Below are 16,848 nucleotides of genomic sequence, written 5' to 3' on the forward strand. Positions count from 1 at the left end.
GCCAGTAAGATTTGCTTATAGGTTGGATACGTAAGATATGAAAAAGAGTAAGGAAAGGATTTTGGCCTGGAAAACTAGGTGACTGGGAGGTGCCCTTTAATGAGATGCTGCCCAAATGGCATCTTGCTTCTCAAATGTCATCTTCTTAATTATGCCTCCCATGCCACCCTATTTTACACTGTAGCCCACGTGAACACCAGGAACTCTTGATCCTCTTCTCTCTACTCTGTTCTTTCACTCATCACCCATCCTTTATAATATACTGTGTAATTTACATATTTATTATGTTGATTGTCTATTGTTCGTACTAGAGTGTAAGTTCCATCAGGGCAGAGTTTTGTAATGTTTTGGGCGCTCATTTTCCCATGTGCCTAAAAAGAGTGTCTGGCACAGAGTTGTCTGGCTCATGTGTGGAATGAATGAATGGTGGGCACGGGAGGAGTAGGTATAGGTGAGAGCATGGAATGAAGGCCTTTGCTCGAGATGCTTATTAGACATTCAAAATATGTTGGATAGTTGGATATACTGGTTTGGAGTCCAGAAAAGAGGTCGTGCATGGCGCTGTATTTTTAGTAGTCAACAGCATATTGACAATAGATTCTTAAGGCCATGGAACTGGATAAGATCATGTAGGGAATTATGAGAAGTCTGGAGTAATTAACTGGGTCAGACACTGCTGGGAGTTTAAGTTGAGGACTGAGACTGACCGTTGGATAGCAACGTGAGGTTCTTAGCAAAACAGTTTCATGGAGAGGCTGGGATGAGACTCTGATTGGAGTGAACTCAGAAGACAAAGGGAGCTAAGTTGTGGAGAAAGCGAGTGTAGCCAAAATTTTTTTGAGAAATTATTACCAAGGGGTGCAAAGAAATAGGGTGATATCTGGAAAATATCCAGCATCTGGAAGGAAAAGGGTCAAGGGGGGTATGTCTTTTTTTAGGACAAAAGATATTACAGTGTGTTTACATTGTGATGAGGATGATCCAATAAAGAGAGAAAAAAACAGGTAATTAGGGAGAATGGGGGAGAACCACAAGAGAAAGGCCCTTACGTAGTAAGAAGTAATGTTATACAGTGCACACAAATGATGGGATTAGGAAAGAGTGAGTTTATTTGGATAAAGGACAATTATAATTTTTTTAAGATAAGAGATTGAGGATCTGAACAGTGAAACTAGAAAGGAGGAGATAGATACGAAAGAATTAAGCACAGAGAATCAACATATTCTAGTCCTGTATGGAGGAAGAACTTCTAGAACCGTGGTTCTCAAACGTGAGCACGTATCAGAATCACTTGTAGGATTTATGAGACACGGATTACTGGGCCCAGCCCACAGATTACTGATTCAGCAGATCCAGGATTGCATCTGAGAATTTGCATTTGTAGCAAGTTGCCAGTGCCTCTTTCTCAAAGTACCATGTGGAGTCCAGCAACGTCAGTATCCCCCGGAAGCTTATCAGAAATGCAGAATGTCCAGCTCCACTCCAGACCCACTGGATCAGATTCTGCCTTTTAACAAGTGATTTATTTGCATGATGAAGTTCGAGAATCACCGTTCTAGGATAGTGTTTTTCAGCCTTGTCCCCAGGTGATTCCAGCATGCAGCTATGCTTGAGAACAACTGACTCAGGGTGACCCCAAGGTATATTGCCTGCATGACGAGGTGAATGTGAAGTGTCATTAAATAAGATAAAAAATTCATGGGGAGGAACAGGTGCGTGGAGGTTGACAGAGTTCAGCTCTTGACACGCTGTATTTGAAGATTCCTTTGGGACGTCAGCTGAAGCTCTTCAGTTGAGTGTTTAGATCTTGAAGCTGGGAGAGAGATGGAAGATCAGTCTAACTCAGTGACAGATCTGAGCGTCATCAGCATGGAAGTAATAATTAACATTAGGGGTGTTGAGGACCTCAGCTCAAGAAAATGAGAAACCTGGCAAAGAGGTCCAAGGAAGGCACGTGAGCCAGGGTAGAAGAAGAGAACCCTGCAGAGCAAGTGGGAAGAGCAGTGTGAAAGGTGTGAGCACAGGCAGGAGTTGGCAGGACGCAGAAGCTAAAGTGAGGGTTGTAGACAGAAGGAAGAATCAGTGATGTTTGCTGTCTCAGAAAGTTCCAGTAGGGCTTCCCTGGTGGCACAGTGGTTGAGAATCCTCCTGCCAATGCAGGGAACACAGGTTCTAGCCCTGGTCTGGGAAGATCCCATGTGCCACGGAGCAACCAAGCCCATGCACCACAGCTACTGAGCTTGTGCTCTAGAGCCCGCATGCCGCAACTACTAAAGCCCGCATGCCACAACTACTGAGCCCACATGGCACAACTCCTGAGCCCGTGTGCCACAACTACTGAGCCCATGAGCCACAACTACTCAGCCCGCATGCTGCAGCTACTGAAACCCACACACCTAGAGCCCGTGCTCTGCAACAAGAGAAGCCACCGCAATGAGAAGCCTGTGCACCGCAACAAAGAGTAGGCCCAGCTCGCTGCAACTAGAGAAAGCCCATGCACAGCAATGAAGACCCAATGCAGCCAAACATAAATAAATAAATAAATAAATAAATAAATAGATAGATAGATAGATAGATAGATAGATTTATCAAAAAAATAAAAAAGAAAGTTCCAGTAATATAGACTGAAAAATATCAGTTATCTGTCATTTGGGAAATCACAAGTGGCCTTGCCATGCACAGTTCTGGGCAGAAGTAGCTGCAAAGCCGTGGGGCAGAAGTTTTAGCAGGAAACAGGAGACAAGGAAGTGGGATTGTCAGACATGGACGACCGTTCCAAGAAGCTTGGCTGTGCCGAAAAGGACAGAGTGAGTGCTAGAAGATGTCAGTGGAAAGCAAGTTTTCAACTTGGCCAAGACCGGAATCTTGCCACTGGCCATTAGGAAAGAGCCATTGGTTAGTCAAGGGGGAAACTACTGAATCAAGATGTCGGGAAGAATGGAACCCAGGGCATCTGTGGGGTCAGCCTCAGGAGGAGCAAGAAGGTGGGTATGAATACAGATAAATTTGTAGTTGAGGGGTTGGGAAGTGGGAAAATTTATGTTTAATAGCTTCAATTTTCTCTAGGAAGTAGGGGTCAAAGTCATTTGCTTGGAAATAGTTGGGGAGGGATCTTGGAGATTTATTTTTTAAATTTTCATGTACTTTCACAAAAGATAAAAACTCCTATCTATATGTAGAATATATAATATACCTAGATTTTTAAAATTATGTATCATAAACTTTGTTCCTTATGAAATAACCCATTTCCAAACACTGACCAGGAAAGATTACTATTAAGAATACCCAAAGATGAATTCCTACCCAGTATCCTTATTTTCAAACTTAATTTTCCTCCAACGCTTCCTCCTTGTTTCACTTATAACTAAAATTAGTTGTTTCTATTTTGATAATTTCTCATTGTATCTCTCTTCTGCTTGTTAAGTTAATCATTGGGGTGTTTGTTCTTGCTGTTTCCCATGTGTTGAAGTGTTTCTACTCTCTCCATTCTCACCATTCCCATCTCATTCAAATTAATTCTTTTCAAGCAAGATTTCTGAATGCCAAACCTCTCCTTGGTAGTCTCAGTCACATGAAGACAGCCTTTATGTTTTTGAGTTATAAATATAATACATTCTTATATAGAAATGTAAACCATATAAAGGAGGAAGTAAAGTATCAGTTCCCAGTTTTGTGTGTGTGGGTGTGTATGTTTGTGTTGCTTTCTGTGACCCTTTACATAAAGTCCCAGTCAAAGTAGGTTGGAAAAAGGCAATTTGTCTCCTAATCCTGGATGAGAAGCCTGGAGGGGATGGCCTGTTTTATGTCACTGCCATGTCACTCTGCACGGTGTGTGTCAACAGTTTCTCTTTCATGAGCTGGTCCTTGTGTCATCCAAACAGCATAAAACCTACCTGGCTCTCTTGGTTTTTCACTATAGATTATTGGGGGTGGAAGTTTCTTAAATTATAAATTGTTGAAGAATATGATTCCAGAAGTTTGATGGAGTCCCGTTCCCCCTTGGCAGATTTGGGCTTTGAGTCCTGACATATCTGGTCCATTTGCCCAGCTCTCTGATGGTGAGTTGGGGTCCACCTCAGCCTCTCAGTTACTAGCAGACAGAGACCTGGTGGGGAGTGAGATGGACCCACCTGAGGACCTGAACCTGGTGTGTTCTCCCCACGGAGGCGGGAAGCAGAGGAGGGCAGGGTTGCCCTAATACTATGGCCTAAGGAGTCTGTGCTCTGACCAATAGGACCAGCCACTCCTCCCCAGAGAGAGAAGTGGTAAGAGATGGGTGAGAGGCACTGTGTTACCCCTTCATGGGGAGGAGAGCTGACTTCTCTGCCGTGAGTAGTAGGAAGGATGAGCGGGACACACAAAGCTGAGGATCAGAAAGATGAAGGCCATCATTCGTGACCACACACTAGTGGATGGTAGAGTCTGAATACAAACCCAGATTGGTGTGACTTAAAACCTTAGCCTTTGTGGGAATGGATCTCACTTCCACGATGCTTCCTTCATTGTGAAGACTCACTGGAATGTAATACACTCCTAGTGATGAGGGGGTGTGGGTCAGCTTTCTCTTATGTGTGTAGATGGCCAGGAATTTGATTGTGGATTCATAGACTAAAAAGAGGCAGAGGAGAGCCTGGAAAGTAGCCCCAGACTCAGAAGCAACCCCAAGCTTAAGAGGAGATGGGCCTGTGAGATTGTTTCCCAGTTCTCCATCCTTCACTTTCTACCCTCACTCACTCTGAGATGCCTTGATGTGATGTGACAGCTCATTTCATGGGTCCCAGTAATAATTAATATGGAAAAAATCAATTGACTTGAAAAATTGGGAAACTGGCCTATACCGTATATTATTATTTAGGAACGATGTAGAAACAAAGCTAAAAATGCCTGCCTGGGAAGAAAATTGGTCTCTCTTGTCTAGTAGCTGGAGTTCTGCAGCTCTTGAATGAAGGGGGGGGGGTGGGTCTTACTTATTATCACATGTACTTAAAGAAAAATAATTTGATCAGTGGCCGTTCTAAGTGGTTTTTGTGTATCTTTCAGATGTCGCCCATTTAATGTGGTTTGAAAGACTCTATGTTTGGCTTCAGTGTTTTGAAAAATACATCTTGTACCCAGCAATCATTTTGAATGCCCTTACTACGGATGCATTTTCAATAAGCAATTACCGGAGACTTGGTACCCAGTAAGTGGATAACCGTTTATTTTCATCATGATTTGGATCACCACGTTTTCAAAATCTAGTGGGTTTTCTCTGAACGGGCTGCAGCAGAAGCCAACTTCTGTCTACTAATGATGGGCCACGTAACAGTAAGCCATGGTGGTCTTTGGCTCAAACTCGCTGGAGCTAGATGGTTATTGTAGAGGGACTGGGGTGCAAACAAAGTTAGATCTGCTTGGAGTGATCTTATGAATAAACGTCAGTAGATTTGAAAATCGTCCTGTGAAAGCTTAGTCAGGAGCCTTAAGAAGATGACGGAAGTGCAGTGTGATTCCAGGGTTCCTGGCATTCCAACCGTCGTGCTTAGAGCTTTATTATGAAGTGCTTCTAGCACTTCATGTAGCAAAGACTCGTGCATTTTGTGTTTGAGGGAGGGAGAACTTAATCACTGTTACTGCTCTCTTTGCATTTCTGAGGAAAAGCCTCATAATTTAAAAAAATGGACCACAGAGAGACTTCATGTCATCAAGATGCCCGTTTTTGCAAAGCATTAACAGCGTATAGCTGAGTTAGTGGTTTCATATTTTAAAAGGAACTCTGAAATTACAAACGGAAACCTACTTGATAATTTGTGGATGTGTTGTTCTGACAAAAGGTTGACATTTCTGTTCAAATAAGTTAATAAAGGCGGATGATGTGAAAGAGATTCCTTCCCAGATTTGCATATGAGTCACTTTGCTTAAACGTTATGTGCCCAAGTCAATCCTGATTCATAATCCCAAGCATGCCTACTCTTCCTTTTGGGCTGTGATGAGGACAAAGTAATTAATATTTGCCCAAGATTGAGCAAACTCAGGTAAAAGGCACGCGAATTCTCGGTTGGACCTTGAGTAGATTCATAGTCACACGAAGCAGACACTAAACGAAATGACCCTATAACCTTCCTGTCTTTATCAGACTCTGCCTTCCTTCCAGTCTAGAACTGTTTCAGTCAGACCAGGGCAAGAAGTCCATGCCCTTTGGTATTTAAAATCCTAGACTTCAGATCCAGGGATGAAAATTAGTCTCACTGGATAAAGAAAGCAGGTGATGAGATTACAGACGTCTTGTATAGTTTGAGTAGGGCCCCATCCATGAGCTAACCCTACCTCTAGAACATTGAGTGTTTTTCTAGTAAGCAGGTGTTTCCAGTGTGGTACCATCTTGGCTGACCCCATGACGACATTCTGAAACAAGGCAGATCCCCAATTTTCAGAACAAGGACTCACAGTCAGAACCAAAGCAGTCACACATGTACCAGTGCTGCCCTGGGAGAGCGAGCTAAAGGATTGAAAGTCCTCGCTTCCTAACATTAGGACTAGGACTTCAAGCTAAGCCTGCCAGTTGAAGCCAAGCAGCTCTGGCTGTTGGCAGAGAATGGATGCATGGGTTGGGAATCACGCAGAGTCAGATAAACAGTTCAGAGAGAGTCTACTTTGAAGTAAGATTAATCTCTATCCCCTGTCATTTTTTCCCAGACACTGAAGTCAGAAAGTAGCACCTTAACCATGTACCTCCAAATTATCTTAATTTGATGATACGAACAGAATTCTTTTTCTTGGAGCCCAAAGTTGATAACTCCTTTATATTCTTGAGGCATCCATCTCACAACTTAAAAAAAATCTTTCAAGATTTCAAGCACCCCACTAGACCAGCTGTTCTCAGACAGGATGGCAGGAGGCCATATGTCAGCATCACCTAGAGACCTGTTTAAAACTGTGTAAGCCTAGCCCACACCCTGCCCTTATTGAGAACCATGGTACCAGATAGTGAACTCTTCAGTGACAGGCACTGTTTCTTATTCAGCTTTCGGGACCATCGGTCCAGTAAGTGGTAGAAGGATGGATGGATGGATGGATGGATGGATGGATGGATGGATGGATGATTGAGTGGGAGGCTGGTAAATGATGAGTGGGTGTATCATGATAACTGGTTAGGTATTTATATTTCCCAGCCTGATCTAAAAGGATGCTGTGCACCTGTCCCAGGCCATTGTTCCCGGATTGCTACCTAATCCTTTATAAGACCTTTAGCTAAGCCTACAACAATCTATGAATCATTGAATGTAACCATTACCGTTGCAATGTTATAAAAGCCATAAACGTCACTCCTTAAGATCTCTCTTAGTCTTCACCAGTCATCATTCATTAACATAAAATGAATGCTGTCCATTTTAGTCATAGTCACGGAAAACAAAGTTTAGAGTTGAGCCTCATCTAGATTTGGCCTGAATAACCCGGAAAGTCACTGATCTCCTTTGAAAACCAGAATATCCCTAGTCTTGGGACACCTTATCATTGGGATCCCCCCAAGGGCTCTGGCTATGCCACAGGAATTCTTGTACCCTAGGCTGTTGTCAAAGGTGAGTGGACCTGAAGTCATGTTTTCATACTGATTTTTCAGCACGGGCATTAGTTGTCCAGTGGAAAAGGAAAGGGTCATGGAGCAGTGCTCAGCCTCACTGCAGGAACAGAGGTTGCTAAAGGTCTTACCACTCTCCCCAAACCTGCATGTAATCAAGGGCTAGTTTTTCTCAGAAGCCAAATCTAAGCCCATCACACAGGGCTTTGACCAAACCTCGTCAGATGCATCCTGGGACAGGGTGGAATCAACTGCAACACTAGGTCTGAAGGCACATAAATATCAGATTGGGGCTTCCCTGGTGGCGCAGTGGTTGAGAATCCGCCTGCCAATGCAGGGGACACGGGTTCGAGCCCTGGTCTGGGAGGATCCCGCATGCCGCGGAGCAACTAGGCCCGTGAGCCACAATTACTGAGCCTGCGCGTCTGGAGCCTGTGCTCCGCAACAAGAGAGGCCGCGATGGTGAGAGGCCCGCGCACCGCGATGAAGAGTGGCCCCCGCTTGCCGCAACTAGAGAAAGCCCTCGCACAGAAACGAGAACCCAACACACCCAAAGATAAATAAATAAATAAATAAATTTATTTAAAAAAAAAAATCAGATTGAGGCCAATGGAATTGCTAACATTAGATCTTCTTGATGACAAAAATGACAGTTTTGTATTCGATAGATGCCAAGACTTGGGAAACACGTTTTGAATGCCCCAGTCCTGAGACAGGATATTATTAATGCTGATAAGGGTCTAGAGCTCAGGATCCCTCTAGGATTAGGGAAATTCAGGCCTGCCTCCTCACCCCCATTTTCTATACTTAGAGAAAGAAAACCTCTCTTTGTGATAAACAGCAAAATCCTACTGTATAGCACAGGGAACTGTATTCACTATCCTGTGATAAACCACAAAGGAAAAGAATGTGAAAAAGAATACATATATGTATAACTGAATCACTTTGCTGTACAGCAGAAACTAACACAACATTGTAAATCAACTGTACTTCAATAAAATTAAAAAGAAAAAAGGAAACCTCTCTTTCAAGTGCAACTGTTCCCTGGAAAGTATTGCCACTTTTGTCTTTCTTTTTTGAGTTCCCAAATAGGATGTTCTAATTGAGGGGATTCTGGCTAAAATGTGCAAGGCCTTCCTTCAGAAAGAGCCCCTCAAGGCGGCAGTGGCTTGCTCTGTCCAGCTGTTCTGAGCACTGATCAGTTGCCTTCCCATCTCAAGGCGGCTAGATTATTGGCCTCACTGTCTGCTGGAATCGCACACGTGGCACATGCTTCTGACACGTGTTAATAACCCGACTCCCTAGACAGGAGCATTCAGGAGTTCAGTCCTCACAGCAAAGTCCTGCTGTTTCTCTGCCGGGCTGCCTCCGTCGTGCTCCTTAACTCAAAAGGCCTATGTCATGGGGGCCCGTGTCATGTTGATGATGTAATTTTCAGTGGGAAAAAAGGGAGATCAGAAAGCTTATGTTTACAAAGACAACAAATACGGTGGAAAACATTGGAAGTGAATGTGTAAAGTAAAAATGGCATTATTGAGATAGTGGGATTTTTTTTCCTCTTTTCAGAATTCAACATTAGCTATTGCTACGTCATTGATTCGGTGAGATTCTTTTGTCATAGAAAGGCTTACACTGAGCAGTTGCTGACAGGGACAGCCTGCTGTGTTGTCTCACTTGCCACCAAGCTCCCCGTGGAACCTGGCCGTGCAGTAGTCCTTCAGATAAGCTCCAAGGGGGCTCTGTGTCCTGTATTGCAGAGTTCCGGGGATGACGGTTCGTAAAGCTGACTCTAGTGGCAGAGTCTGTGTTGGCGAGTCCCTTGGGATGGAGTTTCACTCCCTGCTCCTCCCTGTGTGAACTTTAGACTCAAACCTGAGACGCAGTTTCCTCCTCTGTACAACGAGGACAATAAAAGGCCCACCATCCTGGCTTTTTGTAAAGCGCGTAACGCACAGTAAACGCGCAAGAAACGCGAGCCATTGTCACTCCCCTGGTAAGGTACGGGCTGTCAAGTGATCACTTCCTTTCTGTCCTTTTCAACAGCTGGGACATCTTCCTGATGGTCATCGCGGGCATGAAGCTGCTGCGGGCCTCTTTCTGTAACCCAGTTCACCAGTTTACCCACCTGGGCTTCACCGTGATCTTTTTCCATTTCGACTACAAAGACATTTCAGAGAGTTTCTTACTGGATTTCTTCATGGTGTCCATTTTATTCAGCAAGGCAAGTAAATCAGCTCTTTTCTTCCTTTCAATATGTAAAAGGTGCATTTCTCATCAAATGCTTTAAGAGTTTGAAACATTTTCTTTTAAAAACAATGAAGGCATGAATTTACATTGAATTACGTATGCGTGTCACGCTTCTGCTGCCACATGAGGAACATTCCCCATGGAATAGAAATATGCCATGTTATTTGCCAAAAATCACTAATTAAGATGAATTAGCCATTTGTGTTGCTTGAAATTTTATGACCTTTGTCTCTGTTAACAATCTCATTATGGAACTTTCTAGATCTCAAATGCTCTAAATTAAAGATTAGCCACCAGACTAATTTTTTTTTTTTTTTAACTTAGCATTTTGCCCCTTGAGGTAAAGTTTGAGATGTGGGACCCGAGGGCCAGGTCCTTTGGAGTATTTTCTTTCCCTTGGCTTGTCTCAGGTCAAGATTTCATCAGTTGTAAATTCATCCATGGGTAGCGAGAAACCCTAATCACAATTCAGGCAAATATATGGGAATGCTATCTAACGTTTAACATAAGGGAGATAAAGTCCTTGGGATACTGGTCTGAGTGTACGTGTTCTGAGCACCGTGACAAAGCTGGGGTGTGTAAACAGAAATTGGAAAAAGAATTTGGGAAGCTCCTTCCTCATGCGCTCCGTTGAATACAGCAGCCATGGGTTTTCTGCCCTCGGATTGACTTAACCGTTCCCCCTTTTGGTTAATAATTTTTAAATTCTAAGGTTTTTTTTTTTTTTTTTTTCCTGAACTTCATTTTTTCACCCCTATTGATCATTTCTGTGAATTCCTCTCTTTATTACCTGTCCTTCACCTGGCTTCCTCTTTACTTGTTTTAAGTGACAAAAATTCAAATATTATAATTGTCATATACTTCAGCAGCCCTCCCCTGTTTTCCCATCTTAGGCCAAGCTCTGGCTTTGGTCTTTTACCCACAAAGATTTGTTTTCTGTTTGTCTGAGTTCTGTTTGGTCGTGATAAGTTTAACCCATTTTTCTGGTGATTCAGATCACAGGCTTCCATAATCTGTTTTCCTTCATTATGTCTAAATGTCCGTGATCTCACATAATAAATGTAAAATTGTCTCCTATGATCTTGAAAGCATTGATGAAGTTATAAATTATTTTACTACTCACAGTGGTAAAAGCTTATTATCAGGTGCAAAATGGACTGGAACAGATTGAATTCCTAACTCTGGCATTATTTACATGTTGACCTGGTAACATTTATATTCCTTTCTGAAACGTTGTCTCTTGTAAAACTGAAAATAATGATGCCAGTCTCACTTAGGCGTCAAGAGGATTGATCAACGTAAGTAGGAAAGAAGTTTTTAAGTAGCGTGTGCTTTCCAAATATGAGGCAGGACCTTTAAAGCCATTTTAAGTAGAAAAAGAGAAGTTACACCCTGTTTAGGACGTGAAGGAGTGCGGCGGCTTCTCTACAGTGAACCGTCCGTGTCAGTAGCGTCCTGTGTACGTGAAAAGTGCCAGGTGAACAAAGCAGAGCGGAGAGGGGTGAATGAAGTGAGTCTTCTAAGTGATTCCACATTGCAATAGAAACAGGATTTTCATGTGCTGGGGGGCAGGCAGCCTCCCCACTGAGCCGCCTGCCGGTCAGCTGGGAGCCAGCCACTGCTGAGACGTCTGGTAGGTGCAGTGTCCAGATCAAGAGGCTTGCTGGACGCAGAGGAAGGATTTATGCAGAGCTGTTGTTCATTCTTCATGGCCACGAGGGCACTTTGTACCATCCTGAGTGTAAGGAGTAGGGTGGGACCCAATGGGACATAATCCGAAACTAAATCCGTAAAAACTCAGTGCTACAGGCATTTGAGTTTCACTTGCCATCATCTTTTAAAAAATTTTATTTATTTATTTATTATTCTTTTTTTTGGCTGTGTTGGGTCTTCGTTTCTGTGCGAGGGCTTTCTCTAGTTGCGGACAAGCGGGGGCCACTCTTCATCGCGGTGCGCGGGCCTCTCACTATCGCGGCCTCTCTTGTTGCGGAGCACAGGCTCCAGACGCGCAGGCTCAGTAGTTGTGGCTCACGGGCCTAGTTGCTCCGTGGCATGTGGGATCTTCCCAGACCAGGCCTCGAACCCGTGGTCCCCTGCATTGGCAGGCAGATTCTCAACCACTGCGCCACCAGGGAAGCCCGCCATCATCTTTTTGAAGCACCAGTGAAAACACTAAAAATTTCAGGCAGAACCAGCGTGACAGTGTTCCTTTTTCCCCTAATTGAGAGAGCATTAGCACGTGTCATTTAAATAGTCGGCTTTTAGGCTGGGAAAAATAGCTGAGTCTAAAAGAAAACAACAACAACAACAACAAGTGAGACAAAAGCTAAAAAAAATCAGCATACTGTATAGCAAGTCAGTCCTGACACATCCCTGACTCCGTCTGTGCCTGCTCACTCTTCATCTTGACAGAGCTGGTAGCAGGGCATTTTCTGGAATGAGAAACCAGATCTGATTCCGACAAAAAAATACAGTTAAAGAAAGAGACAGCATTTGAGGTCTTCCGGGAAAGAAAAGCCAGTAGAAATTAATGACAGAAAATGGTGGCCATGAGGAAGGTGACAGTTAATGTTTCTTGTAAAGATCCTGCCTGCTTACCCCCACTGCTGCTTCCTGTTCATTCTCCTCATTTTAAGACATCTTTTAAAAAATTGTCTCTATTAACATATTTCCTAGAGGCTTTCTAGACCTCCAATATTTTTAACATCTTTATTGGAGTATAATGCTTTACAATGGTGTGTCAGTTTCTGCTATATAACAAAGTGAATCAGTTATACATATACATACATCCCCATATCTCTTCCCTCTTGCGTCTCCCTCCCACCCTCCCTATCCCACCCCTCTACGCGGTCACAAAGCACCGAGCTGATCTCCCTGTGCTATGTGGCTGCTTCCCACTAGCTATCTATTTACATTTGTAGTGTATATATTTCCATGCCACTCTCTCACTTCGTCCCAGCTTACCCTTCTCCCTCCCCGTGTCGTCAAGTCCAATCTCTATGTCTGCGTCTTTATTCCTGTTCTGCCCCTAGGTTCTCAGAACCATTTTTTTTTTTAGATTCCATATATATGTGTTAGCATAGGGTATTTGTTTTTCTCTTTCTGACTTACTTCACTCTGTATGACAGACTCTACGTCCATCCACCTCACTACAAATAACTCAATTTCGTTTCTTTTTATGGCTGAGTAATATTCCATTGTATATATGTGCCACATCTTCTTTATCCATTCATCTGTCGATGGACACTTAGGTTGCTTCCATGTGCTGGATATTGTAAATAGAGCTGCAGTGAACATTGTGGTACATGACTCTTTTTGAATTATGGTTTTCTCAGGGTATATGCCCAGTAGTGGGATTGCTGGGTCGTACGGTAGTTCTATTTTTAGTTTTTTAAGGAACCTCCATACTGTTCTCCATAGTGGCTGTATCAATTTCCATTCCCACCAACAGTGCAAGAGGGTTCCTTTTTCTCCACACCCTCTACAGCATGTATTGTTTGTAGATTTTTCGATGATGTCCATTCTGACTGGAGTGAGGTGATACCTCATTGTAGTTTTGATTTGCATTTCCCTAATGATTAGTCATGTTGAGCATCCTTTCATATGTTTGTTGAAAATCTGTATATCTTCTTTGGAGAAATGTCTCTTTAGATCTCCTGCCCATTTTTGGATTGGGTTGTTTGCTTTTTGGATATTGAGCTGCATGAGCTACTTGTATATTTTGGAGTTTAATCCTTTGTCAGTTGCTTCATTTGCAAATATTTTCTCCCATTCTGTGGGTTGTCTTTTTGTTTATGGTTTCCATTGCTGTGCAAAAGCTTTTAAGTTTCATTAGGTCTCATTTGTTTATTTTTATTTTCATTACTCTAGGAGGTGGATCAAAAAAGATCTTGCTGTGATTTGTGTCAGTGTTTTGCCTATGTTTTCCTCTAAGAGATTTATAGTATTAGCCATACATTTAGGTCTTTAATCCATTTTGAGTTTATTTTTGTGTATGGTATTAGGGATTGTTCTAATTTCATTCTTTTACATGTAACTGTCCAGTTTTCTCAGCACCACTTATTGAAGAGGCTGTCTTTTCTCCATTGTATATTCTTGTCTCCTTTATCAAAAATAAGTTGACCATATGTGCATGGGTTTATCTGTGGGCTTTCTATCCTGTTCCGTTGATCTATGTTTCTGTTTTTGTGCCAGTACCATACTGTCTTGATTACTGTAGCTTTGTAGTATAGTCTGAAGTCTGGGAGCCTGATTCCTCCAGCTCTGTTTTTCTTTCTCAAGATTGTTTTGGCTACTGGGGTCTTTTGTGTTTCCCTACAAACTGTGAAATTTTTTGTTCTAATTCTGTGAAAAATGCCATTGGTAGTTTGATAGGGATTGCATTCAATCTGTAGATTGCTTTGGGTAGTGTAGTCATTTTCACAATGTTGAATCTTCCAACCCAAGAACATGGTATATCTCTCCATCTGTTTGTATCATCTTTAATTTCTTTCATCAGTGTCTTACAGTTTTCTGCATACAGGTCTTTTGTCTCCCTAGGTAGGTTTATTCCTAGGTATTTTATTCTTTTTGTTGCAATGGTAAATGGAAGTGTTTCCTTAATTTCTCTTTCAGATTTTTCATCATTAGTGTATAGGAATGCAAGAGATTTCTGTGCATTAATTTTGTATCCTGCTACTTTACCAAATTCATTGATTAGCGCTAGTAGTTTTCTGGTAGCATTTTTAGGATTCTCTATGCATAGTGTCACGTCATCTGCAAACAGTGACAGCTTTACTTCTTCTTTTCTGATTTGGATTCCTTTCATTTCTTTTTCTTCTCTGATTGCTGTGGCTAAAACTTCCAAAACTATGTTGAATAATAGTGGTGAGAGTGGACAACCTTGTCTTGTTCCTGATCTTACAGGAAATGGTTTCAGTTTTTCACCATTGAGAACAATGTTGGCTGTGGGCTTGTCATATATGGCCTTTATTATGTTGAGGTAAGTTCCCTCTATGCCCACTTTCTGGAGGGTTTTTATCATAAATGGGTGTTGTTGAATTTTGTCAAAAGGTTTTTCTGCATCTATTGAGATGATCATATGGTCTTTCTCCTTCAATTTGTTAATATGGTGTATCACATTGATTGATTTGCGTAGAAACCTCCAATATTGTTTGTGAGGGAATACTGCTCTTTAGGGGTGTTCATTGCATGATATGAAATTTTGTTTGTTCAGTAGATTCATCAGAGTCCTGCTTTTGACATGTCCTCTCATTTATCGTTGCCAAATCCCTAAGCTCTTCCCCAGCCTGCCCCTATTCTGCTAAATAGCAAAACCATTGTTATCCTGGCAGCCCACCTACAGAAGGGCTGAAGATGAATGCAGAGACCTTGGAAGGCTCCAGCTTCCTTGGGAGAAAGGAGCTGCATGAATAGTGGACTCATTATTATTGCTATGTCAGTTGCCCCTAATCGTTCAGGCTTTATGGGTGGAAAGAAAGACAGGATGAGATTACAGAGAGATGATCTGCGGAGTGAGATCAAAGCACCAAGGTCCAGAAGATGAAATAGATGGCTTCCAGAGGGCCTGCCTGTGTGTTATTCTCTCCCTCCCCGAATCCGTGAATCCCCCCTGAGGTCTGGAAGATGAATGTTGGCTGGTCTCCTCAGTCTGCCAGATCTAGTGAAAAATGGGACGTCATGAGTTCTGGGCCAGAGCACAATAGGAAGGATTTAGTGCAGCCCATGCATTGACACAAAGGGTGGGACATTCTAGTGGCAAGGCTGAGGGCTGAGGGGAGGCAGAGGGAAAGAAGCATCCCTGCAGATCCCATCCTGAGACACGTGATGCTCCAACTACACACCCCATGCGACTCAGCACCTTTAAGGAGTCAGGCCCCATCGTCCTCCCTCCCTCAGCCTCTCAATCCTTTCCTCTCTCTCTTCTGCCCCATTGTTACGGACCAGGGTTCTTGGCCTCCTTAGTCAATAGAAATTGATCGGAGGCCGGACAGAAATTCAGGCAAGGCTTTACTGGGGCCTCTGCTACAGCAGGGAGGAGCGAGAACAAACAACAGGTTCCCTTGCTTGTTCACTCCCTCAGGGGGGGTGGGGTGAGTGTTCCTTACCTGGGGTGAGGGTAGGGGCAGGTCCCAGGGCTCGGGCAGGAGGGGTGGCTTAGGTGATTTGCCCACCCCTTTGGTGGTGTTGTGTGCAGGGATCCGCAGCAGTACCTTGATTTTGCTCCCAGCTCTTCAGAAGTGGCAGTTGGGCTTTTTGTCTCTTCATGTCTGTTGTACAGAATTTGCCCCAACTGCCTGTGCACGCAGTTATTTTTTAGTCTCTTATAGTTTCTTTGTATTTGTTGCTCGAGGGGATGTTTGTCCAGGTGCAAACCTGCAGCAAAGGGTCAGGTCCTAGCGTCACCATCAGTCATTCTTCTCTTTTAAGAACCCAACTATGTAATGAACTTGTAACATTTCTGATATGCCTGGGTCTTTGGGGGACAGTAAGACATGCTCCAAGTAAGAATATGTGGTCGTGACAGAACCAAGGTGACAAAGGTTTCACGCTCTCCCACTGGTCCTGAAAAAGTTCTCAGAAAACCATCTTGTCTTGAAATTTTTAGTAATTTTTAGTTGGAGAGAAGCAGGACTTGAAATAATCCTGCCAGAGGATCATTCTGCCAGCATTTCCAGAATGTGTTACCTGTGAAATTCTGCAGGCATTAGTTCAACGTGGGAGCTAGCACTTTTACCATTTATGAAATTAAAATTAATGGGTGAGGTGGTTTTTACATAAAGCTGTGTGAATGATGGCCCCAGAGCCACGATGAGAAGGGACGAATCTAGGAGGTGTTTAGGAGGCAGAGCTGATAACATTTAGTGACTGTGAGGGTGCTGGGGGAAGTGGAGAATAGGAGGCAGAGCCACGTCTGGGAGAGCTCACGTCGTGTCCTCCAGTGACTCGGTGGTGTCATTATGAGGGCCAGGAAAAAAGACATTTTGGGGAAAAAATGTTGGTTTTAGATGTGTTGAATTGTGGAATGAGACTGGACAGGGACC

The 16,848-nt window shown here is 43.2% G+C and overlaps 1 protein-coding gene across 4 annotated transcripts in view; it reads left to right on the forward strand.

The window, feature by feature from the left end:
• The window catches only part of PCNX2 (pecanex 2), a 279,006-nt gene that overhangs the window by 151,788 nt on the left and 110,370 nt on the right, over nucleotides 1–16,848 (forward strand). For all 4 annotated transcript variants that reach the window (XM_036828622.1, XM_036828623.1, XM_036828621.1 and 1 more), the window contains 2 exons: nucleotides 5,041–5,182; nucleotides 9,602–9,779. In XM_036828622.1, coding sequence (XP_036684517.1) covers nucleotides 5,041–5,182; nucleotides 9,602–9,779 — 320 coding nt within the window. The remainder of the gene's footprint in view (nucleotides 1–5,040; nucleotides 5,183–9,601; nucleotides 9,780–16,848) is intronic.

This window comes from Balaenoptera musculus, chromosome 16 (assembly GCF_009873245.2).
Source record: "Balaenoptera musculus isolate JJ_BM4_2016_0621 chromosome 16, mBalMus1.pri.v3, whole genome shotgun sequence".
Lineage (NCBI taxonomy): Eukaryota > Metazoa > Chordata > Mammalia > Artiodactyla > Balaenopteridae > Balaenoptera > Balaenoptera musculus.